The sequence below is a fragment of the Rattus norvegicus genome, chromosome 18 (assembly GCF_021556685.1).
Source record: "Rattus norvegicus strain SHRSP/BbbUtx chromosome 18, alternate assembly SHRSP_T2T, whole genome shotgun sequence".
Classification (NCBI taxonomy): domain Eukaryota; kingdom Metazoa; phylum Chordata; class Mammalia; order Rodentia; family Muridae; genus Rattus; species Rattus norvegicus.
In genome coordinates, this window is record NC_141551.1 from 67,149,020 (window position 1) to 67,174,882 (window position 25,863).

Genomic DNA, 25,863 nt, shown 5'->3' on the forward strand with positions numbered 1-25,863 from the left:
CTTTGGCTAAAGAGCGTTGATGGGAACATCAATGTCACTCTCTCACAAGACCAACATGACAAAGAATAAGGATGTTTTCTTCTTGGTAGTATCTGACTTGTATGCACCTCACTCAGTAAAGTTGTATTCTATAGTAAAGTACTTGACATATAGGCCCACAACAAAAGGGGAAAGTACTCTAAATTTAAAATTTGGATTCTAGAAAAATTGATGTAGAAAAATGTGTGTCATATATAATATGCAATTTTTGTATGTAACTTAATGTAACAAAATATCTAATTTTTTCCATAATACTAAAAGATAGATCTTATGTGGCATTATATCCTAAGCATAAATATTTCTAAAACTCATTAATTTGGAAAGTTAATGACATTTATATCTAGAGATCAGACAAGTGATTGACAATTATACCTTTTGTCTGATCTTGTACAGAGAAATATTCTATACAGAATACTTAAGTATTTTGTCACTAAGACAAATATTTCATCTCTTTGTATATAAAGCAATAAAATGTAGAGTTTATTCTATTTTGGGTATGTTACCATATTTCAGCTGGTTCACTTTATTTATCTAAATTTCAGGTTATTTAATTATAAAGTGTATTATGGAGATTCAAATATCTAGTTTTTAATAATATGTACATAATGAGTTTTTAATAAGTGAATAAATGAAATGAAAGAATGAATGAATCACCTTGAAAAGACAGACAAAAGACTTCACCTCATGTAAAATAATTGTATAGCTTAGATCACATAGGAAATAAACTGTATTCAGTATAAATTGAAAATAATTCAAATAATTTCATTTTTACAAGTAAAAATAATCACTTGCTAATGAAATTATTCATACTCACAAGGGTATTATTAAAGGCACTGAGAAATTCTTCTACTTTATAGACAAAGAAAATTATATGTTAGTGTTAAATCTAAAAGAACAATTTAGGAACAACAATTGGCAGGAAAAACACTTATAAATGTATTTCCTAGGGTTAATGCCAATCGCAATTTTATTTATGTAAGAAGCTGTCTTTATATTACAGAGCTGTTTATCATTCGCCAACATTGAAGAGGTAGAAGCTTTTAAGACAGAAGAAGAGACAGAGACAGATAGAGAAGTGGGAGGGAAGGAGAGAGAGAAAAACAGAGAGAGAGAGAGAGAGAGAGAGAGAGAGAGAGAGAGAGAGAGAGAGAGAGAGAGAATATTAGTTCAACTTAGGGACTTGGGAGATTAAAGTCTACCAATCACTGACATTCCCATCTAAAACATTCTTACTTCTATTATCACATTTCTATGATTTATTTGTTCATGATATAGAACAGCATTTCTCTTCATTCATTCCTGTTGATCCCCCTTCACATTTTATATCTGTAAGTATCCTGTAACCAGTCCAGTGTTTATTTTCTTTAAGAAAGAAACTACAAACGGACAATATAGTTCTCTTGTGAACGTCTCTCAGAGTCTATCTAAAGAACTGAGGTCCAGGCTAAGACATTGACAATCCTTGGACTCTCCTTTGGGGGAGGTTTTCGAAAAGTAATTAGAAACAGTCTTCTGGGAGGAAAAGTCTCATAGTATTGTATTGGTCGAATTTTGTGGTATAACATGCACCACAAGGCCAATTTCTGACTAACAGCATGATGTCCCTGAAAGAATTGGGGACATGTGGGCCGTATTCATATAATATAAATATCCCTCTGAGTAGAGATATTATCAGACTATAATGATATTATGATGAAATGGTAGGTTTAGCATACAAATTTGTTCAACATCATTTAACTATGAGTTTATGTAATTATTTTAATTATGTCTTTGTTTAAAGATTGGCTGTATTTCAGAGACTTCTAATACTTTGATTATTTCTTATGAACTAGTACAGGATGACTGCAATATAGTAATGTCATTGTCCCAGGGAGAACATTTTTGTCTTTGCAGCTTATACCAAAATCAGATTTAACACATTAAAGACATGAAAGCCAGGGGGTTCATAAGAGATGGAGGGACACACAGAACATCCCTAGGTATCCCATTTGCACCCATGTTTGAGAATACAACACTTCTTGGTGGGGAAGTGGGAGAGTCATGAGTGTGTTTGTGGGTGCAGGGGGGAAGGCATTTTTAAGTCAAGCTCATCTTTTAGAGGATGGTGGGTTCTTTGATGGCTGACCACTTCTGTTCTGCTCTCCCCAGATCTTGCTTTTCTAAAGTACAGCTGGTTGGTGGCTTACAGTTCTGCCAGTTTAGCTACTGTCAGCTGAAGTACAAGCAGAGTCCAGAGGGTGAATAGACTCAGAGTTACCTGCCCTGGGAATCAGGTTCTCTGACCCATGTTTCACAAACTAAAACAACCTTGGCCAAATTACACTGAAGTCAAGGGCAACGAAAAAGCACCAGGATTCTCTTTAAAATAGGCAGGGAACACACAACTGCTTACTTTATTGCAGGAAATGAACTAATTGCTTTTGTAGACGTTGTTCAGTCCCAGGCACTGTCTGTCACTCCTTTGTTTCACACTAATGGCTGCTGTCATGAAAATATGGCCACCAAGTAATGTAGCAAGTCTTATATTAAAATGGTGGAGCTAAATAATGGTGACTGTTGTATGTGTATTCATTAAACAACAATGTAATAAACAGACGAATCAATTAAGTCCATGAAATACTTAACATAGGTGTATATCAGAAATGAAATTTACTTCATTTTCTATTCTCTGATAAAACTTTCCAAATAATAATAAAATTTAGAAAATGTTAAATGCGAACAGAGCCCCCGATCTTGTAAGTGGCATATTGTTTGATGAACTTACCAGTGAGGGTTTCTATTGCTGTGGTAAAACACCAGGACCGAAAGCAAGGTGAGGAGGAAAGGGTTTCCTGCTGCTTAGAGATTACATCACAGTTCATTACCAGGGACCTCAAACCGCAGGAACCAGGAGTTTATCCAAAGGCCATGAAGAAAGGCTGCTCAGCGGTTCCTACTCAACCAGTTTTCTTCCTTGATTGCAAGCTTTTTTTTTTTTTTTTTGAATGGATCCTTACTTTTCTCTCTTTTTTTTAATTGGATGTTTTATTTATTTATTTACATTTCAAATGTTATCCCCTTTCCCAGTTTCCCCTCCACAAATCCCCTATCCCATCCCTCTCCCACTGCTTCTAGGATGTTCCCCCATCCACCCAGGCCCACCTTTACTTACTCACTTTACATCCTGCTCACTGACCCTTCCTGATCACTCCCTCCCATAATCTCCCCTCCCTTTCTCCTCTACACAGTTAGGGACCCCATAGGCATCCATGACCCTGGCATTTCAAGGCTCTGAGAGGCTACACAGAGACAAGGCAGCCCAGCTAGCTGTGTCCCACACGCAGGCAACAGCTTGTGAGAGAGCCCCTGTTCCAGTTGATCAGGAGCCACATGAAGGTCAAGCTGGATCTCTGCTCTATATGAGTGGGGAGGCCAACAACCCCAATAACCCACTCTATAAAAAAGGGGGTGCATAACTGAACAATTCTCAACAGAGAAATCCCGAATGGCAGAGAAGCACGTAAAACGGTGTTCAAAGTCCTCAGTCGTCACGGAAATGCAAAGCCAAACAACTCCGAGGTTCTATCTTACACCGATCAGAGTGACTAAGATCAGAAAGTCAAGAGAGAGCACGGTCTGGAGAGAATGTGGAGCACGGGGCTCACTCCTCCATCGCTGGTGGAAGTGCAAACTGGTACAACCACTTAGGAAATCAATTTGGCATCTTCTCGGAAACTGCAAATAGCTCTTCCTCAAGACCCAGTTATACCAACCACCCTTCTTTCTCATAAGCACCCAGGGCCACACATCCAGGAGTGACACAACCTACACTAAGCTGGGCCCTCCCTGATCATCCTTCATTCGTCATTCCAAATAAGTTATCCATCAGGAAAAGGCACCAAGGTTTGCTCACAAGCCCGTCTGCTGTGGCATTTTCTTAGTAGAGGTTCTTCATTCAAACATGACTCTCGCTTGTGTGAAGGTGACATAAAATAGACAGAACAGCAAAGCTATGTGTGTTTGCATTTGAATGAAACTTAATAAGTTTCTCTTTGAAGTACAGAGAAACCCAATTCATGTTTTGTTTTAAAGTCAGGAGGCATTGGCTTACACAGCAATCCTTATTGTGTATACGTCTTCAACTTATCGATGTAAAAATGAAATAAAAAACTATCTCTTTAACAGCTACTGCCTCAGTGAGAATGCGAAATGGTCTATCAAGTAGATTTTCCTGAAAGCTGAGAAATGCTAAGGTGGGTGGAGCTTGAGGCACAACCTGAGAAGCGGGGAAAGAAACAAAAGAAAACAAATTCTGCTATTACTTAATCTGGAAACCAAATTGAAGTGTTTCTAGCAGACACAATTAATTCTTCCTCCTTGCACTAATATGACTTATGCAATGTGAAAATTGGCCCTCGGAAATACTGACTTATTAAGTGTAATATGTGTTACCTACCCCAACAAAATGTTCGGTGTGTCTGGAAAATTCAGGTGAGATCATAGGAGCAGTTGAGAAAAGGTGTTTGAGAAACATGATGCTAATTGCAGGTAGACTGTATCAATCACCTAGAAAGAGCTTTACAGTGACACAGTTCATACAGTCCGGAAACACCCTCAAAGGCCATCGGGTTCTGTATAGAAAGACAGCGTATAATCAAAGTAAATCTATGAGTATTTCTGTACCAGATGAAATTTAGAATTCAAGCAGATAAAGTGAAGCAGGGTCATTTTTTGGTTTGGTTAGTTTGGATTTCTGAGACGGTGCACCAGTCTATTACACAAATGTCCTGCAACTCATTATAAATGGTAGATTGTGAACTCTGGATCTTTATCCAGTCTGGTCTCAAGGTCACAACAATCTTCTTTGCACCAACCTCACAGGTGGCATAGTGGTTTTTCGCCATGATTCAGCTTAGAGGACTCAGGGAGAGAGATGTAAATATCAAGTTTGGTTACAAAGGAAACTAAGCCTTAGCATACACTCACATTTACACAGGTATACTATTATCCTTCAACATTTCTTCTATAATCATCCAATTTACGTAACCTTGGATTAGCTTTGTTTATCATTTAAATTAATAATACTTCATTGTAAAACGTGTACCTCAAATTATGATTTGCATTTGCTCCGTGTTTTAGCATCTATTTCTGCATGGTTCCAGAACAATGCCGCTAGATAATTAGAGGCTTTATTTGATTGCCAGCCAACCTTGGGGGCTAAGATAATGGCTCATTTTTGTAATTCCAATTCTTGCCTGAGAACTTTCAATAACGAACTCGCTCTATAACTTTAGATTGAGAAAAAAATAATTACATTTGGAAATGCCCCAAAATTTCAAGTTAGTTTTCTAAGGTTTACTGAGGTATCAGCTTTGGTCTCTTGACAAATTGCAGTTCTTCCAATTTATTGTTTTTTTTTTTCAGAGAGAAATATGTAATTTTGAGACACAGAATCATCCAAAAGTTTCATTCTGGGGAAAGTTAGAGTGTAGATGTATTTGTTACTTTTCTGTTATTTATGACAAAATACCAGACATTAGATGGAGGAATTATGTATCTTGTATTACAGTTTCAGAGGGTTCAGTCAATCAATGCCTTAGCAGAATATCAAAGTAGACACAACATGAGTAGGAAGAGAGCTGAACTAGAGACCAATGCAGAATAGAGCAAGAAATAACACACACACACACACACACACACACACACACAGAGAGAGAGAGAGAGAGAGAGAGAGAGAGAGAGACTACTTCCCTTTTCTAGAACCATGAGAAGTAGTTCTATCCAAGGTCCCTCTTGAGACCAGATATTCAAATCATAAGTCAGCATAGTACATTATATTTCCAGCCCAAGCAACAGGGCAATTTTTGCCCTCTCTTTTTTTCTAACACACTTGGATCTGCCTCTGTTACCTACAGAGGTCTCTAACACTTTCAGGATGGGCAAAACTGTGTCCTAGGTGTTGATCTAAAGCTAATCTTCTGCCTGGGACCTAACTCCACAAAGATCATAAACCACTTAACAGTAAGATTTATTTTTCTTGCTTTTTTCCCCTCCTTAGTTCTTTGGGTGGTTCTGGGAATATAACTGAGCTTGTATAAGATTCAGTGTACTTTGGAAAGTAGCAGTAATAAACTAATTATTTGACATTACCATTTCTCATTATCTAGCATCTTCCAGTATGACTCTACCTCACTTGGCCTTCATAGACAATTTAAAGAGCATGACGGTGATAGTTAGCTTTGATTGCTGACCTGATGATTACACTGTGAAACCACCTGGGATGGGAATCTGAGAGAGGAGCTGCCTAGATTACATTGGACTGTGGCTGTGGCTGTGAAATACTTTCTTAATTAAGTTATTTAAGGTTGTAGAACCCATACTGAATGCCATGAGCACTATCTCACAGGCCAAGCTTTGGACTAAACGAAAACGAGAGAGCAAGCAAGTTCTGGAATGCATGCTAACCCGTGGCTCTCTGCTCTTGACTGTTCATGAAAAATGTCTACTTCTGACATGTGCCTATTGCAGCACTGCCCCTCTGTAACATACAGTAACATGGACTTGTAAGAAAAATCACCTTTCCTGCCTTATATTCCTCATGTGTAAATATTTCTCCAGAGCAATAGATAAACTAAAAGAATGGGCCTCTTTGTTTGCCAAAACATCTAATGCGCTTGTACTTTTGCCCAGCAAAGTACCCACCTTCTCCCCAAACCCCACCAAGTCTTTGACAAAACTATACCAGCAATGAAATAGCTAGTCATGGAAAGAAGAATACATTCGCAATCCCATAAGAAGAACAACAAGATTAGCCAACCAGACCACCCAGAGCTCCCAACTAAACCACCAACCAAAGAGTACACACAGAGGGGCCCATGGTTCCAGCTACATATGTAACTAAGGATTGCCTTATTGGACATTGCTGGGAGGGAAGCCCCTTGGTTCTGTGGAGGCTTGATGACCCAGCTAGGGTACTGAAGCAGGAGTGGATAGGACGTTGAGGGAACACCCTCAAGAGGCAGGGGGAGAGGATAGGGAGTTTATGGAGGAAAAACTGGGAAGGGCGATAATGTCTGAAATGTTAATAATTAAAATAACCAATAAAGTGAAAGAAAAAGTTAGTATTGATCACTATAATGTTGGCTAACCACAGAGCCTATCTTCCCATCTTCAAAGAGTCACTTATTTCTTGTGCAAGACGTTATAATGTAATGATGACTTTTGGTTGGACTGGCTACCTTCACAGCTTCAAAAAGTCTAGAATCTACTATCCTCTGTGATCTTGTTCCAAGACTAAACTCTGCCCCTCTTTATTTACTAAGGCTGTGACTTCTTGTCTACCAATAGGACTGTATACTTGAATTCTTCCTTTCTAGTTTCTGCAGGGTTAAGTTCCCCTCTGAGTTATTTCTAGAAATTGCAATACCTCACAGGTTTGTAATCAAAACAACCAAAGTGGTCAAAGCAATAAAATTCCTCTTGAACATTTAACTCTCTTTTAGGTATCATCAAGTGTTTTCTGTCCACTTAAAGAAAAACAATCGCAAACCAACATTCATTCTGTTCTGTCTCTGAACACTAGGTCTGTTTTAATCCTCTTCCCGTGGCAGTCATTGTCTTGTCATCACTTAACGATATCTATCATCCAGACCTGGAAGGGCTAACAGTCCCCAAATTCTGTAAAATGGTTCTACTATTAGTTAAGGCAAGGCCATCTCACCTCTTTTTTCCCACATTTTCTCCTTCTAGATGACCAATCTCAGTGTATAATTTTGTGTCAAATTTTGTCTTAAAGCATTTTCACTAAGAGCTAGGTTTATTAGTAGTAATTCATTACTTGGAGCTTAAACTAAGCTAGCCACTGTTTTACCAGTCTTAGCTCCTGTGTCATCACTTTTGACGCCCTCAAAGCCATTTACTGTCATCTTGGTGTATTTAATTTTCTCACAGAACTCAATCACTTTGGGGGTGAATTATCCAATTGTTTACTACTCAATTATTGTTCATGAAATATAAATAAGCCCTAGGAAATAACGGTGTTTTATTGCCCTTCTTCAAAGCTCAGAGTTGATATTGCTGTAATTCATTTTGTGAGCAGCACTTACAGAATTATAACACATAAGTGAAGTGAGAGTTGAACTGCTGAGCACATTTCCAGGCACAAAATGTCAGCTGCATGTTAGTGACTTCCGCTCTTAGCTGCTTATTAAACATGATAATGAATCCAATTAGTCATAACACTGTGTTATATCTCACATTAAAATAATTGCATTTATGTAGTTTAAACATAGTTAAACCTATACCGGCGAATATTTTTCTATAAGTGAACATTTAACAATCTCTAAAATCAAATCACATAGTGCCTTCACCTACTGGCAGAATTGAACCTATTCATGTTCTCTGACTAATCAACCATTCCAACTAGAAGGGCAACTTCCATGAGCTAAATTAAAATCAGAGACCTTATCACTAGACCTAGGTTCATTTAATTTAAGACTATTATTAAACCTCCCTCTTTTCAAAAATGAATGACTTGAAGGAAATCTCATTAAACCTCATGGAAAGGCAAAAGCAAGCTCTGACTGCAGAGCGAACCTGAAATGGGAACATTAGAAATATGTATGATGAAGTTTAAATTACATGCGATAAGAGTATGAAGTCAAAACTCTAAAGGAAATGGCTCTGTTCTATATTTAATCCCTTTGTCAAAATTCCCTCTGTACATATACTAAGTAGCAATGCTTGCAACAAATTTGAAAAGAGTAAAAATGTTTCAAATCTTAATTCACAAATAGCCCTCAAAATGTATATTTTAAGTGTATGGAATATGAATAATGAGAAGATTCTATAAAATCTTTGCTAAGTTTGGCTTGCCTGAATCAGAAGTTCACACTGGCAAAATGCGCCTGAAAGGCACTGAAATTTATAGTAGACGTCATAAACATATCTGTGGGAACTTTATAAAAACTCTTGGATTCCCTTCCAATTGACCACTTTCAGTTCTTCACCTGCTGTATACAGAATGTCTCATCAACAATTGTCATCATATTGTTCTTGGTCTAGCAACCATAATTATTGAAATATCATTTGTTCATATCTTTTCTTGTGCCTAGGGGACACTGTCTAGCAAAAGATGCCCCGGCTGTCTGGCTGCTAAATCATTCTGCACACTGTTCTATAATCCTTCCTAATTCACATGGATACGTGGGAGCGAGCCAATTCTTGCACACATGATATTTGATCTCCAGTGGTTAGTCCTGGATATATGAACACATATGTATTCACACACAAGAGCAATAATTGAAGAAGGGATTATGACTTTGTAAGATTGCGTGGGAGAAGGTTAAGAACAGGAGCAGAGTCAGGAGGGTATAAATTATATAAACGTGCAGTTCATCTAAGAAATTCTTCAAAACCACTCTGCTCATACTGACAAGATTGTGGGGTGAGGGGAACACTCATCCATTAAAGAGGAAGTGTAAATGTTTGCAGCAACTATAGAAATCAGTATGGTGGTTCCTCGCGAAGCTAGGAATACATTTGACAAAAGAACCAAGTCTAAAACTCTTGGGATTATTCCCAAAGGTCTCTATATTTACTACAGAGTCACTTACTCAAACTTGCCCTTTGCTGCTGTATTCATAATATGCAGAAATTGGAAACAACCTAGATATTCATCGATAGAAGAATGGATAACGAAAATGTGACACACTGACACAATGAAATACTATTCAGCTGTTAAAAAATAATATTATCAGGTAAATAGATTAAACTAAAAAAATAACCATCCTATGAGAGGGTGATCTGGATGCAAAATAACAAATATAATATAGTGTTATTCCTTTACATATTGATGTAAGCTATAAACCTTTCTTAATCATGCTGAACGACCAGTTATTTAGTCAGAGAATGACAAATGTAATGTTTTTCTCTTATGTATGGATGTGAGCTATAATCCTATGTTAGTCCGAATAACCACAGAAATTAGGAATAGAATAAAGGACTGAAGGAGTGAAGGGTCACTCAAAAGGGGGGAATAAAAGTATAATTAGAGAGAAGTAGGGAGCTGTGAATACATGGATTAAATGAAGAAGAGGAGAGAAGGGGGAATTACAGGGGAGAATATGGGAAAGAACAGTAACAATAAAGGTTTTTTGAGGGGACATATAATAAACTAATATTGTAGATGCTTCAAAAATAAATACACAAATGAAAGGAATTTAAATGAAATCACCAAATAAGGAGGGAAAAACAGTCCCAAGTGTAACTTCAAGTGTCTGGAGTGGATTACATATAATTGAATAAACAGGAAGGGGCAAAGGGAACCAAGAAACAATTCAGACTATTGTCCAACCTATTGGTTTCTTTCCAAAAACTAAGGGTAAAGACCTTTCGCTGGAGACAAAAAAAAATGTTATTTTATATAATTGCTATATCAATATATAGTATCTATAATACTGGAAGGTACTCTGCATGGTCCCCATAGAAAAAAGATAAATGCCAACTCTGATCCAAGCCCTTTTATCTAAAATTGTGAGCTGCTTTAATGAAACCCTACTGCAATAATGACACAAATGTTGTGAAACAACCAACCATTTTATGATTGGAGTTAAGGCCCACTCTCTGATATGAAACCCGTCTTTGACACTCATTACTCAGCTGTCCAAGAAACTAAGACTAGATACATCATGGGCATAGAAGAAACTCAAACACTGTTGTCATAATAAAGGAAGACAGTAATAAAATGTCTCCTAAGGACGTTCTGTTATACATAGAGATCAGTTACTCGCTCAGTCATTATCAGAGATGTGTTCTCCTTGAGGAGACAGGAAATAATACAGGGACAACTAGACAATGTGCAGAGACTGAAAGACCTTGGGACACTCAGTTGTAAATGGAATGTATCCATCAAATTCCTCCCCTCAAGTTTCAAAGAGCTATTCAGAATGAGGTAGAGAGCTTGTAGGAGACAGTATGTTTCAGACACAAGAGGACTGACGACACACAAATGAACTCACAGAGACTGGATTGGGACATCATGCACAGGGTCTGCATAGGTCCAAATCCTGAACATAATCTCTTGATTCTAAATACAAAACTGTCTCTGATAGACAACTGCTTGTCAAGAAAAAAATATTTCCTCCACAGGATTCTTACTGGGTATAGAAATAATATTTAAGGATACGTCTCATGTTACAAAACCAAAACACAGCTCACTTATGTTTTTGTAGATTTGTTGTCTCATATTTTTGTTGGATATCTTTTTTTTTTCTCTACTCACTGTTCTTTTGCTTGGATTTCATAGTTTTCAATATTGTGTTTTACAGGTTTTGTTTGTATGCTTGTGTGTGTGTGTGTGTGTGTGTGCTTCTCTCTCTGTATGTTTTGTCCTTTCCTACTATTTTATTTATTCATTTAACTACAATTTGAGTTTTTATTTGCCTGTTTGACAGAGAGAGAGAAAGAGAGAGAGAGAGAAAGAAAGAAAGAAAGAAAGAAGGAGAGAAAGAAAGAAAGAAAGAAAGAAAGAAAGAAAGAAAGAAAGAAAGAAAGAAATGCGTGCTGTAGGATGTTTGTTGAGGTGAGGTGCGAAGGATATGGGGGAAGTTGTGGGAGGGAAAACAGCAATCAGAATGTATTGTATACATTTTAAATTAAAAGATTAAATTGAATAAAAAGATTTCTGAACTGAAGATTGCTTTAACTTTTTTCTGAATTAGAATACTGCAATTGAATACTATACTTTTGTCTCTATTTGGAGATATAAATAAGTGACACAAGCTCTCTTTATGTTAGAAAGACCGTCAAACACTTTTAACACCTGTACAATCATACACATTTCCCGAAAAAAAATTCTTTACTCCTATGTACGTAACTCTGTTCAAAGAAAATGCACTGCTCCACAACCTACCTTTACTCAGGCCAATGTCCTCTGCTTCCTTGACCATATGCTAAGCAAAGTATTTTACAATAGGTAATAAAGCGATCACCATTGGCTGACTTACCCTTGAATTAACCACTTCCAGAGAGACGTTCTGAGGTGGAGCACTTGGCACTGAAAGGAATCAAATAAGGTGTGATGGTTACTGCCGACACTTGCAACAGAAATTCCAGCCCACTGATGCAAAGAGAAGGTATATCTATTTTTTTCAGATTTTATAATGAGAATTCAGTATGTTAATGCGAGCAGGCAGCCCTTTTCAATATTCTTAGAGAGAAGAGAAATAAACACTTACTTATTGTTTTGTCTCATTGGCCAGGTCAGTACACTATCTATCTATTGAGTCCCCAAAACTATTTTACAAAAGAGCACCAGGTGTAATAGCAAATAATGCTATCTAATTCCAGTTCTGTGATAAACCCCCTAGTAGGATCTATGCAAACACAGGGGAGATTTTCTAGTGGCATCCAAGGATTATCATACTGTGATTTTTTTTTCAGGATCTGTATTATTTTATGGTGGGATAGAGCACCGTGATAGACACCTGTGTTGCTCAGTTCCTATAATGCTATCATTTTTACCCCCTAGAGAGCAAACAGGAAACAGCATTTTGTTGGTTTAGCTGCTTATAATTAAACTCGTACTATGGAGAAGCAAGCAGGTTCTTCAATAGTCTTTGGCCCACAGATTCTCTTGACCAAAGACCGGTTTATTTTTCTTTGGGGATTTTCTGTTTCCTACTATTTTTCTTACATTTAAAAATTGTTAAACATATATGCCAAAAGAGACTTAATGCAGCTCCCTTTTGGTAGCTGTACTGAATATTTACTAAATTTAAAGAGTGTGTCTCCAGCCATGTGAGCATTATGAAGACAACCATTGATCGGGTAACTGTTATGTAACCAGAAACACTCTGGTTCTCAGAGTTGCATTGTAAATAAATAAAACTCCTTGGTCACCATAGCACCAGGGACAGTATCCAATGACTTCATAGTGTCCATTTTTCTTAAATGAATTGTTCTCATTTTTACTTGTGACACATTTGTGGATGTGATAGGACTGGGCTACTCATGCATTTTAAGGACTCCCTCACCATTCTGCTTCCTCTTCTTTTCCTGTCAATTGGGTGGTGTCTGCAGTTCTTTTGCTTTTGTTTGTTTCATTGGTTTTGACTTTTTAATAGGGTACTAGTACTTAGACTTGAACTTAGGCATATCCTATACTGATTTTTGTTTAAAAATTATTCACCATCAGGGCATGTTACATTCTCAACTAATTTCTGTATTCTTCAAATTGACAATCAATTAATGTTCATGGAATCAGTGACTAGAAGAGAAATGAAGACCTACTTAAGGATTGGTTCCTGGAATTTTATGAACATGAGGGAAATTGAAATAATTTATTTGTCTTTGGTTTAAACCTATTAGAGTTTCGTAAAGATTGCAGCCAATGTATTCTGTGATAAAAATTCAGAGTCATGTGTTAATTAAACCACCAATTATTCTTTAATATTATTCTATAAGTTAGGGAACACCTCAGCTGTTTTAGTTAATATTATGACTTTTAATGAATTATGGAATACAGTGTTCACATGTCCAAATGTTTTCTAAATTCTAATTTTAATCATCAATATGAAGGGTACTGTTAGGTTTATGTGCAAATCCATGAAGCATCGGTTGAAATAGAAATTAATTGGCAGAGATGGTATGAGGTAGTAATAAAAGTTATTTTATTTTTTATGTTTCCACATTTTTAATATAAATAAATTTGTTACATACACATTGAAATGATACTTGGGTAAAATTGTCTATTAAGTACTTACCAGTCAATTTTAAAAATCAAAAGAAAATCCTCCCAAAAATAATAAATCATTTCACGTGGCCAACATATTCCATGACCTGCTGAGATCTTGCTTCCCTACTTATTTTTGACCACATCTCACACTTACTCTCATCTCGGAGCTGTCACTTAGAGAGAAGCTTAGAAATGCTCTCCTTCTATGGGCATATAGTACATCATGCCAGGGGAAGTTGGAGTTCCCTATTGTTTGACCCTTCTCTGATCCGTTCTGTAGATTATTCATTCTCCTTTTACTTTCTGGTAACAATTTAACATTTACCCAGCTGAGCCCTGCCCCACCACAGCGGAGTGGGACAGGCCAGCCTTCCCCTGCTTTGCCTCTTCTCATACTGCCAACTCACTTCCCAAACTTTGGGAAAAAATGTTTCTCATTTTATACTAATACGCCTTAAATATAATTTCACCATTCAAAGGTTCTCTGGTCCTTGTTAAAGTTTGCCCTGAAGACACATGCGAAGGTTTAAAACTGCATTCACTTATCGGTAAGCATAATTTTAAATTTCATACTCACTCCAATATGAATTCTATATAGAGCATGCCAAAATCCTTTTCAGAATATTAGAAACATTGTTAAAGCAATTAATTTATTGTCATCATCGAAACCATGTAAATGTCATTGTTAAGTCATTTTAATTAGACTTTGTTAACTTTAAAGAAACGGTGTCTTAATTTGACTGGTTTCAGACCAAGGGAGAGTAAGGTATGCTTGGTTAGGCCTGTACACCTAGAGTTTCTGTTGGGTGCCTTTTGCGTGTCTTAACTTCCTTCAATGTTAATAATGTTGACTTTTAAAGTTAACAGTCAGTGTTGGAACATAACTAACTTATTTATGGCCCACAAGCAATTTCAATTTTTATCCTTGTTGAAACAGAACATACCCTTGCTTTATCTCACATAATTTCACAAATGTCTGGAAACACATTTTCTTTTAAAAGCAAACTTTGGTAATCCTCTCAATTATGATTTGAATCTTTAGCAAGTGCTAATGATTGAGTTTTGGAAGAAGGACAAAGTGTGCTAGATTTCTTTATTAGGTCGGGGTCTGTGCCTGCAAGTTATGTGATATGTTCAAATGCCACTACTTTTTTTTTAAAAAGTCATTAACTTCCACTTTGTAGTACATAAAAGCCAAAGCAAGGAGATCAATATGTGTGGAAACAACAATGTTAGAGGCATCAACATTACTTGTATTAAATGTTGATAATTGATAAAATGTAACTCTCAAAAATCTTTACTTTCACAGTGTTGGTTTATTTTGCTAATTCTCTACAATAGAACACTCTCTTTCCAGAGACAGCATATTGGTTGTTCTTGTTACAGGGCAAGTAGAGAATTCATCTTCAGTACTGTAGTTAGCAATCGATAATGGATAGGATTAGACAGTGAATGGACGTGCGCACAACACACACTCCCATGCCTATTTTTATCTTTCATAGTTGTACGGAGGGAGGAAATGTTGATCTTCAGGACGTAAAGGCAGCCCTGACAGTATGTCATTAAGCTGATGAGAAGACGTCAGAGGTTTTTCTCGGTGTGGTGGAGCCTACTGCTGTACACATTCTAAGGTGACGATAGGTCACATTCCACACTTTCTCAATAAGTGGGACATTTGAATTTGTTTCTGAGATAGACATGCTGCCATGTTCATATATTCATTGACCAAATTGACTCATGGTGTGCAATGGATCTCCTTTACAAACATGCTAATCCGAGGCACTTATCACAAAATGCTGCCATTTTTTTTGTTTTTGTTGTTAGTTGGTTGATTGGCTGTATTAATTTTTGGCGTTTGGTCATTTGATGCTATCCCTGAGTGTCTAGGATGACACAAACTTACTATTTCCAAGTCCCCATCTTCCAAGTACTGGAATTACAGGCATATACATGCACCCCTGTTTCAGATGATTTGTTTTAGCATAGTTTTGAATTTCGTCAGAAAGTAAACGTTAGAGAAATCTCAGGAGAAGTGGATGATGGCTTACACTAGAAGCCATAAGCATTAGTTATAACAAGAAGGAGCATAGACTGATGCTTACTTTGCCCCTGAATTTTTTTCTGCTCTTGGATCTTGATCTACAGTATGCCTCAATCCAGAAGAAAATATCGTAGTAGAGCTAAATTATAAATGGCAGGTATCTGGATAAAGGTATTTACAAGTAAGTTAGCAGACCTAGAAAATCATTAGAATATTGAGTTCATACAATAGATTTCTCACTTTTAATTTTGTCATAAACATTTTTCTCTGTGCCAGTATAAATTCTGAGTAGTGGTTTCCTTCAAGGATTATTCATATATTTACACCTGTGTTTTAAGGAGGAATACATACATATACATATATATGTTTACATGTTAAATTAGTAGTCCTCAAATGGAAAATCCTACAGTTCACTTTTATATAAATCCTTTGCCGAGATTTGGACGAACCTGTCTAATTACTGCTGCAAATTTCACAAGTTGATGGAAACACATAAATAGGCAAAAGGTTATCTTACAAGTTTAACAGAATAGAAAACAGAACTATGTACTGGTCCACATAACACTGATACATATGCCATTCATTCTTTTAGTGTGGGCATAGGTTAGCCTATTTGATTTTTATTTATGACACCAAAAATCGACGGAGACCAGTGCTGTGCAACAGAGGAGTGAAAATAGGAGATCCTTTAATGTAAGTCAGTTCATCTCAGTGTGGTGCAGGACCTTAGCGTGGGTAACAGAGGATGGTGGAGAAGAGCAAGCATGAGATGAAGTAGACAGAGGGGAACTTGGTACTGTCCAGGTGGGAGCCAATAGCACATGTTTTATTGAACGTTTAAAGGCTCTGAGTTGATGATAAAGATGGTGTTACAGATGAGGTCAGGGTGCCACACAGGAGCACCCGACGATCCCTCATTTTTCTTATCAAATGCATCTAATAAAGAGAATTTAGTAATCCCAACCACTACTTTGACTTGAGGTGATAGTCATAGAGTTTCTTTATCAATGACAGACAATTTTCTGCGCATTGCAGCATTTCCAGAAGATAATTCTTGGACTAATGACTAACAATCTATCTTTCTCACTTATGACATTTAAAATCAAAGTGGAGAATAAGACTGCAGTATTACAGTTCAGAGTGTGAATGAAATCTACATAAATTATGTAAAATACTCATTTTCATTTGTTTTTCTTTTATTTTTATAATTATAAGCTATAAAGTAATTTATTCAGTCACTGCATATTCTGTTCTGTCTTGAATAACAGAATCAGATGGTTGGAAAGAAGAATTGCATTAAAATTAATACTGAAGTGGCCTAACATTAAAATACCCTTTTAAGTGAGATTGCAAATGAGCCTTATCCTGTATTCTCTTTGGAATAACCTTAAAAACATGCTTGTCTTTCTTCTTGCCATTGATATTCTGTGAGGTATCCCCCTCAATACTTTCCCAGATTAAAGACTGTTAGGTCAAGAATCAGAAATTGAAGGCAGTTTTAATCAAAATATCAATAATTTATAAAACTAAACATACTAACAGGGAAACCATGCTGCCTCGAGCTGGCTTTTGGTCCTTTTAGTATTCATGAGGATGTCTCTGCCATGCACCTGCCTGAATCTCCATAGTGCTATTCTAAACCATATACTTGCCTGTAACATTTATTAAATTTCCCAGGCTTTCATTATCATTTATTCATTTGGTAACTGGCTTCCCCTGACACCATCCAGTTAAATCCATTATCTTCATTACGATTTCTTCCTCCTTTTACTTCACTTGAAAAATATGTCTAATCTTCATTTGTTAGGCAAGAGGAAAGAAAGGTGTACACTTTCAAGCTCACTTCTAATATTTTAAGTGCATGTTTACTTAACAAAAATCCTTCGGGTATATTTACTAATTAAGCTGTATAGTCCATCATTTATACTTTTAATCATCTGTGCATTTTAAAAATGATAAGTGAGAGAAACATATCATCTATATTATTCCACACACTAATAGAAATGAGCAAACACATGTACAGGAATAATTTGAACTCTTACACAGTAGACATAGTTTGGGGATTGTCCTTTAATCCATTCTGACTGAGTATAGGCAACTGAATCGAAAATCTAAATTGGAGGACAGGACTGTGAATAAATTGCCTATGTCTTTTACTTATCGTAAAACATTGCAAAGCATATTAGTCCAAAAAAAAATCCTTACCACAGAATCAATAACATATGCACACGTTTTTTTCTTTTTTTTCAACAGACACGTGAGTTAAGCGTCACCCTTCGTCAGTCACTTACCATCTGAAAGTGTAACGACTGTTATGTCATCGGTAGACACTCCCGGACCATAACGATTATAAGCAAGGAATCGAAGAGTATATTCCGTGAATTTTTTCAGGCCTTCCAGTTTATAAGATAGTCCATCAACCTCTATATTCTGGAGATATAAAATGCCAGAATCGTTATTAAGGAAGCACATTAAAGCAGAAATGGCAGCCATTCTGGGCAGTCAGCGAATTGAATGTTAGACACTCGTTTATAGACGCACACTCTAGCCCTTTAATGAATTGCTGTAAAACCATCCTTGAGCCAGACACTCCCCCACTAAAGTCCAAACTACTCTGCAGATCCATGTGAAAACATCATCGTGCGATTTTTATAGTCATTAAGTTTCAATTTGTTAAAACCACCCAGAGCACTGAGTAGTCTGGGTTATTCTACTCACCTCAGAACCTTGCTAATAGAAGTGCCCAAAATTGGGTCACAGACACTACAAGAAGACCTACAGAGTCAAAAAACCTGGGACCATGGAAGATCACAGTGACTGGGCCACCAACCAGGAAGCATGCAGTGGCTGGACATAGGTCGTATACCCATTTGTAGCAAATGTGCAGATTGGTGTTCCTGTGGGTCCACTATCAAGTAGAGTGTTAGCTATCTTGCTCTCTGTTCCCTGCCATTGCATCCCTTTGCCCTACTGGGATTGCATGGTTGGGACTCAGAGGAAGAGGATATGCCTAGTCCTACTTGCACCAGATATCCCAGGGTGGATGGTATACAAGCTGGGCTCCTCTTTCTCTGAACAGAAGGGGGGGGGTGTGGAGGAGGGATTTGTAAGTGTGGGACTAAGCAAAAAAGGAGGAAAATAGGCTATGACCAGATATAAAATGAATAAGACAAATAAATGGATTTTTGAAAGAAAAAAAAAAAGAAGTGCCCAAAATTAAATAATTTGTCAAGAAATCATAGATTGTTCTCTGTTTGAAGAAATAAATCTACAGATACTGAAACTCTCAGACAATTTGCCACTAGTTTTATGTGGTGTAGACTGAAACTTTTCTTCTCTAAATCACAACGATTGTACTTGGAAAGAATGAGCTATTCAATAATCATGCTACATAATGAACTGTATCGGGATCTGGCAAGCATCCTATGTCTTTGGCTCTATAGTCACCCTGGAGATAGATGTCAGGCTCATTTCTTACCCACCTGTTCTTTTCCTGTAGACACCTCAGTGCAAAACAATCTGTAACCTTGAACCGGACCATTTGCATAGGCAGGGGGTTCCCATGTAATAAGAATTGAGGTAGGAGAGGCAGATACAGCGTGCAGGTTTTCTACTGGCCCTGGAACTTGCACTGTGGATAAAAGAAATTGATGTAAATAAGATACTTGCTTTCTTAAAACACATATTTAATCTGTACAGTTCAAGGGAGAAAAAAATAGTCTGCGCTATTTGTAGGGTAACAAGAAATAACAATGTTAGCCTAAAATGTGAAAGTACAAGAAAATGAAACTTGTATAAACAATTTTGACTCAAAGGAAAGAGTGTATACATTGAATAACTCATTTAATTTCATATCTTAAGGGGGCTGGCCAGAGTAAAAGTGACTAGGATGATGACAGAGAGAAGTTAAGTTTCTCAATCTAAACTTTTAATCGAGAAAGGTTTTCACTCTGCTAGTAGGCTTTCCCACCTTTATTGTTAATAGCTGCTGAAAGAAGAAGAAATTACAATTCTTATAACTTTAATATTATGATTTCGTTTAATCAAATGAGCAACGCACCTATGCATAATTCATCTCGTGGTCTTTCGGTCAGCGATTTATCATGTAGCAGATTCTGGTTCCTGTTAACTTTTTTATAAAGGATTTTATTTTCAGTTTAACCTTTCTATATATTCTCTCATAACCATTCTTAATCAAGGATAAGTCATTTGTTTCCTAATGAAATTAGATAGCACAGAACCATTATCTAGAATCAAAACCATTCTGTTTAGTTGTATTTGAAGAGTCACAGATTTTTAGATTTCTCTGTCAGTAAAAGCTAATATTTCAATCTGGTTTTGTATCTAATATTTAGAATAAATGGAAATATGTGAAGAATGTTCCTTCTTGAGTTATGCTGTTATTCCTCAAATGAAGAAAGCAAAAGACAAGAGACAAACTGCAATTAACTCATGATTTGGTTAAGACAAATCATGGGAGGAATATGTAATATTTAAAAATTTGAGACAGATTTTAAGGTTCCCCGTCTTGGTTTCCCAAGGTAAAATAAATCTAGGGACCTGGGAGACTGACATGAAGCTACTGGAATAGAAGAACTGATTTCAGTTACTCCTCACTTGTCTCACAATGAGGTGGTAAGATAGAATCCAAATTCATTCTACTTACTAGTGAGCAGGGTGTTGCTGTTGTTGTTTACTGTTTTTGGTTTGTTTGTTTTTATGAACTTGCTTTCACCTGACTCTTTAGGCACTAGGGGGAAACTTTGCAGAGAAGAAAGTGTTAAGAATGGGTGCTACACCCATCCTGGGATTAAAACTGTGGCATGAGAAGTTATGCATCACTCCTCTGTCCTGAATGAAGCCCATGAGAATCTGACGGGAAGTCTTCCCGTCAGAGCCGAGGCTGTACTAGAGAGAGACACGGTGCACACCCACATATCCCTCATGAAAAAACCAGCATCAACTTTGTAGAAAGTCAAACAATCTTGAGGCTTGGGAACCAGAGAATAAGAGATGTTAAATTCATAGCCGTTTCCAGCAGGCATTGTAAAGAAATACACTGTAGGGGTATGTGCAGCTCCCACTTGTAAGCCCTGAGAATGAAATGTGTCCCCTGCAGCTGATCTTGGCTGTTGCTACTTGGTATCATAACATTCCCAGTGAAAACAGTTAAAGCACCATCTAGATTAGCTAATAATGGAACCCGCCATGGTGTCAAGAGTTTATGCACAAAGCTTGCTACACAGGAATTGTTCGAGAATGTTGTTTCACATGGATAAAACCACTGGAGAAATTACCAACCCTGTTGTTACTGAGTAACCTAAAGCATATTATGTCATGTACTCCTTATTGATTAGACAATACAAGTGATTATTTAATACAAGTGATCGCTGATGTCTTTAGAATCATGATGAGCATAAGGTTGGAATATGTATGTGTCCATGTGAGTCCATGTGCTTTGTAATGGGTATTTATGTTTATTAAATGCTGTTGATTACAGAACATCAGACCGTTACTACCCTAATATGGACCTAGTTGACATGGGTGGTGCCAATGCTCATCATTTATTCATTGGTTGTACTTGTCTACATTGCTAATGGCCATTGGACACTATTCAGGGAAGGAGGCATGGGCATGGACTTTTAGGAGAATTCCAAGCATATATAACAGATACCAAGGACCATTCAGAGTGTATGTTTCAAGTGCGTCACTGGCTGCCTGACCAGGGAGAACATTTTCTTTGCTAGGATGAAGTCTCAATGCTAAGTCATTATCTTATATCTTACTGTACCTTAAAATATAGCTTAAGGTTTTATAACATGGAAAGAATATTATAGATACTCTCATGTATTAAGACACCACAGCCTTAAACACCTGAATATATTTACATAGAAAAATTAAAACCAATTAAGCATAGTTCTTATCAAAATTTCATACTCTGAATAAGATTAAAGGTGCTCCTTCTCCTTTCATGGCGTCCCTAGGGATTCAGTTGAGTTTTAAGTATTTAATTTTCATAGCAGTGTCACAAATTCAATTGTAAGAGTTTGTAGTATTTTCGTTTTGAATTTTGGTCCTAATTACATATATGGGTAATATGTTTTTCATGTGTGAGTTGCAGGTGTATATTTATACATATGTAAGAATGAATTCAAAACAATAATGCTTGTATTCAGGTACTTTCTAGAAAATATGTTAAAATATAGTTAATGTGGTATCACATACATGATATGTGCATATGAGCTGCAAAGAAGAGAAAAACTAAAAGGAATACAAACAAATATTCAAAAGTGAGTCTTAGATGTGAAATCAATAGTTAACAACAGTTCCAGCCTTCCATATCGTTACATTTTAGTGTGTCAGTCAAGAAACTTAATGGGTTCAACTGCTCATCATTTCCAAGATGTGTTTAATACTGATCCCCTTGGACAATAATTTGTGGCAAGCCGCATCTAATTTCTTTCCGTCTCAGTTCAAGCTACCTATTTCTTCCAATAATGCAATGACTTTAGGACAGGGGCATAATCTATGCTAGTAACTCATCAATCAATGTCAGTCTAACCAACTCCATTTTAAAAATTTAATATTTGATTATGGTAGAAATTCAATGCAACACCTGTGTCTAAGGACAAGTTAAATAGTCACAGTGCAGTCAATGAAATATATTAGATGTCACTGTTTACACTGGAACAGAAATCTGTGATTATATATGGTCATATGTATTATAAGATAAGCATTTACTCATAAAACTTTTATGTATATTAACCTTCAAGTGACATATTAGTCAATTATTTAACCAAAATCAATCACATGCAATACAATCGTACTGAGGACAGGAGGGGAGGGAAAAGCAAGTGGGGGGTGAGAAAGAGAGGAAGAGGTAGGAGAGATACCCCAATGCTCCCAGTGACTTATGCACCAACCAAAGTGTACACAGGGGTTACCCCTGGCTCCAGCTGGGTATATAGCAGAGGATTGCCTTATCTGGAGCCACTGGGAGGGGAGCCCCTTGGTCCTGTGGAGGCTTGGTGACTCAGGGTAGGGGAACACTAGGTCACTGAGACAGGAGTGGGTGGACAGGTGCGGGAGCACTCTCATAGACACAGGGGAGGAAGAAGGGAATAGGGGCTTGTGGAGGGGAAACTGGGAAGAGGGATAACATTTGAAGTGTAAATAAATAAAGTGACCAATAAAAAAGAAAGAAAAAAGGAGAGAGAGATGGAGCCATGGGTTAATGAACTACAACGAAATGATTATAGGTAGCAGGATGACCATCAGGGAGTCTGGCACTCTTACCTAATTCATCTCTTACCTGAAATTGTTATTAAATAATTTATTGACTTTCTGTTTTCATCTTACCAAAACAGTAAATGAATATTTGAAGGTGTGAGTCCATAGTTACTGTCATCTGGGTTCGTGAGTCTGAATGGCAATGACTAATGTGTTAAAATATCTCAGGCTACTTTCGTTCTAGAACAAAATCAGTGATTCACTCTCTCAAATCACAATTACTGATTGGGAATTGTGTTAGGAAAATCGTTTCACCTTAGAGACATCCTCAACCTTCGCTTACTTGTCATCATCATTACTGTTTATTTTCTGAGTGTCTGCTTTCATGTATGTTTGTGGACCACATTCGTTCTTGCTGCCCTGAAACCTCCAAAGAGAATTCTCAAGCTCCCGGAACTGCGGTTACAGCTTGTGAACTGCCATGTAGGTACCGGGTATTGAACCCGTGTCCTCCTTAAGAACAGTGGTTCTCTCAATAGCTGAGCCATTCCTTTAGACCCATCTTCAACTTTTACTCAAAAACCAGTAAATTAAAACGTTGGTTTGTTTTTATAGTAGCTCCTTTTCACTCTTTCAAGGATAAGCATTTTAAAGGCATTCGGTTCACTGGGTCATACCCAACAGTGTTTTAAATGTTATTCTCTTGAACAAGAAGTCATATAACATATGCACAAGTAGCTATGGCATCCTTTCCTTTTCTTTGTCATATCATTTAAAGCATCTGGCTATATATAATGTGCTTTCCTAAATCTCAAAAGCCTAAATTATTTTTTATTCAGTCTGTGTAGTCTAAATTCTTGGGATTTCAAAAATCTGCCCTAAACAAGAAAATGAATCTAAAGGTTTCAAGGAAACGGTTAAGGAAGATAAAGGAATGCCTCGGCCCAGAGAACACTGGCTGAGCTAATGTCTTTCAGCCATTACACTGATGGTTCTCAGCTGGAAATCTGAAATGAAGACAAATGTTAGTGTCAGCGGATGTGTAGCCGAACATCTGAATATTTAAAGTTTTTTCTTTTAAAAGACTGTAAAGTACAATGAGTTCTAATGTTCCTAAATTGTCAATTTAACAGCTATTACTCTTGAAGAACCAAAGAAATGCCTCATTCTGAAAAAAAAATTAAAAAGGCATTGTATGTGTTGTCATTCAAATAATGATTCATAAGTCATATACCCTCAAGTCAGGACCGAAATCTCAAGATGACTCTCTTTATCTGCTTAATAATTTAAAAGTGATTTGGGGTGAGTGTTAAGGATAACGAGCAATCTAAGAAATCTTCTCTAGTGATCTGAATGGGTTTTACACACAAAGTTCTCTTCCTTTTAGGAGAAATTTCTACTGCCAATGATTTGCTAAAAGAACATTTCACATGTAACTCATTTCTGAAACTACTCACAATTATTGATAATAAAGTGCACGCTTTGATTGCCTCTTGAATTTTTAATCCTGTAGTTAACAGCTTTAGTAATATTTCTATGAAATCTGTTTCTATTCTCTACGTACGGAAGGCAACATCAGAAAATCTACTAGCAACATAATTATCATTGTAATGAATCTTGACTGAATGAGACATATTTAGGTGATATGATGGTAATTTGGCAAGGTGGAATTAAAAAAAATACACAGGTAGATTTGTAGTAAGAAGCCACAGGAGTGTTAAAGGTTTCTCTTGGAGAAAACAATTATTTTCTCTTCATTTCGCTTCTAGGTTTTTGTAGGTTGACGTCATTTTGCAGGTGAAGGCAGACAAAATACAATGAGGCCAGTCATTGGACGAGAAGGAAGGGAGGCGGGACCAGAGGCTTTAGAAGGAGAGGGAGAGGCAGGAGAGAAGGAGCTGGGAGATGAACATGGCCGCAGATGTTAAGATTCTTCTCGGTGCATAGTTACAGGTTGCTATGAATATTTATAAGAGACGGATGTGTACAGGATTCTTGTGCCGTCTAGGTAGGCCAATTATATCTTATCTATTGGATCAGAGGTTATTACGTGGTGTGTTCTTTCATGTGGAGATTTAATCTAGTTCAAGAGAGGGTGCAGATGCACCAAACACGCCTCAGATTTGGGATGTGTGTGCCTGACATGGTAACAACCCGCCAAGGGAACTGTGAGTGAAAGTAAAGCAGCGTGGCAACGTGCCATGCTAGAACGGCTCGCACACCACCTGGGTCTGAGAGTACTTGGGGACAGTGTGGAGCTACTGAGATAAATTAGCGTTAGTTCCTATGGCCCCACGGAGCCTGAACTAGTGAGAGAGCAACCGCCTGAGTATGCAAGGGAACCTGTCATGCTGCCTTTTTTTATTTACCGCAACAAGTTTTAATAGGTACTTTTCTACTAATGCATGATACTGTGTACATGCATTACATGTATTTAACTGTGCATAAATAGTGTACAGATACAGCTACATAAGAATATGCACAATGTGGGAACTGTGTAACATAGAACTTATGTATTACTTAGGAATATACAGGTATGTGTGATTATACCTCAGTGTGATTATATGTGTGATGTTCATATTCTATGAACAGTCCTAATGAGTCACACTAAGGTTAAGTAGTTTAATAATTACATCGATTAAAGGGTGTAACAAAATGATAATATTCTGTTAGTAAGATAGCTCAAAATTTTCACTACAGCAACTATTAGTAACATTTCTGCAAACAGCATATAAACTTCAGCATATTACATTTCAGTTTTAAAACATTGCCAAAAAAATGAAAAGTGTGGCGAATATTTTTGCCTCTTTGTTGGAATTATCGAATATTATTTTTATTC

At 37.0% G+C, this 25,863-nt stretch overlaps 1 protein-coding gene and 1 long non-coding RNA gene across 3 annotated transcripts in view; one reads left to right on the plus strand and one right to left on the minus strand.

Annotated features, from left to right (window-relative positions):
• Dcc (DCC netrin 1 receptor) overlaps positions 1-25,863 on the minus strand; it is a 1,119,339-nt gene that overhangs the window by 267,317 nt on the left and 826,159 nt on the right. For both annotated transcript variants that reach the window (XM_087592178.1, NM_012841.2), the window contains 3 exon segments: positions 19,277-19,425; positions 18,086-18,224; positions 12,024-12,073 (listed from right to left, as the gene is read on the minus strand). In XM_087592178.1, coding sequence (XP_087448304.1) covers positions 12,024-12,073; positions 18,086-18,224; positions 19,277-19,425 — 338 coding nt within the window.
• LOC108348868 (uncharacterized) overlaps positions 24,902-25,863 on the plus strand; it is a 43,268-nt gene continuing 42,306 nt past the window's right edge. Inside the window, exon 1 of the long non-coding RNA XR_015642636.1 lies at positions 24,902-25,032. This is a non-coding gene — a long non-coding RNA (uncharacterized LOC108348868). The remainder of the gene's footprint in view (positions 25,033-25,863) is intronic.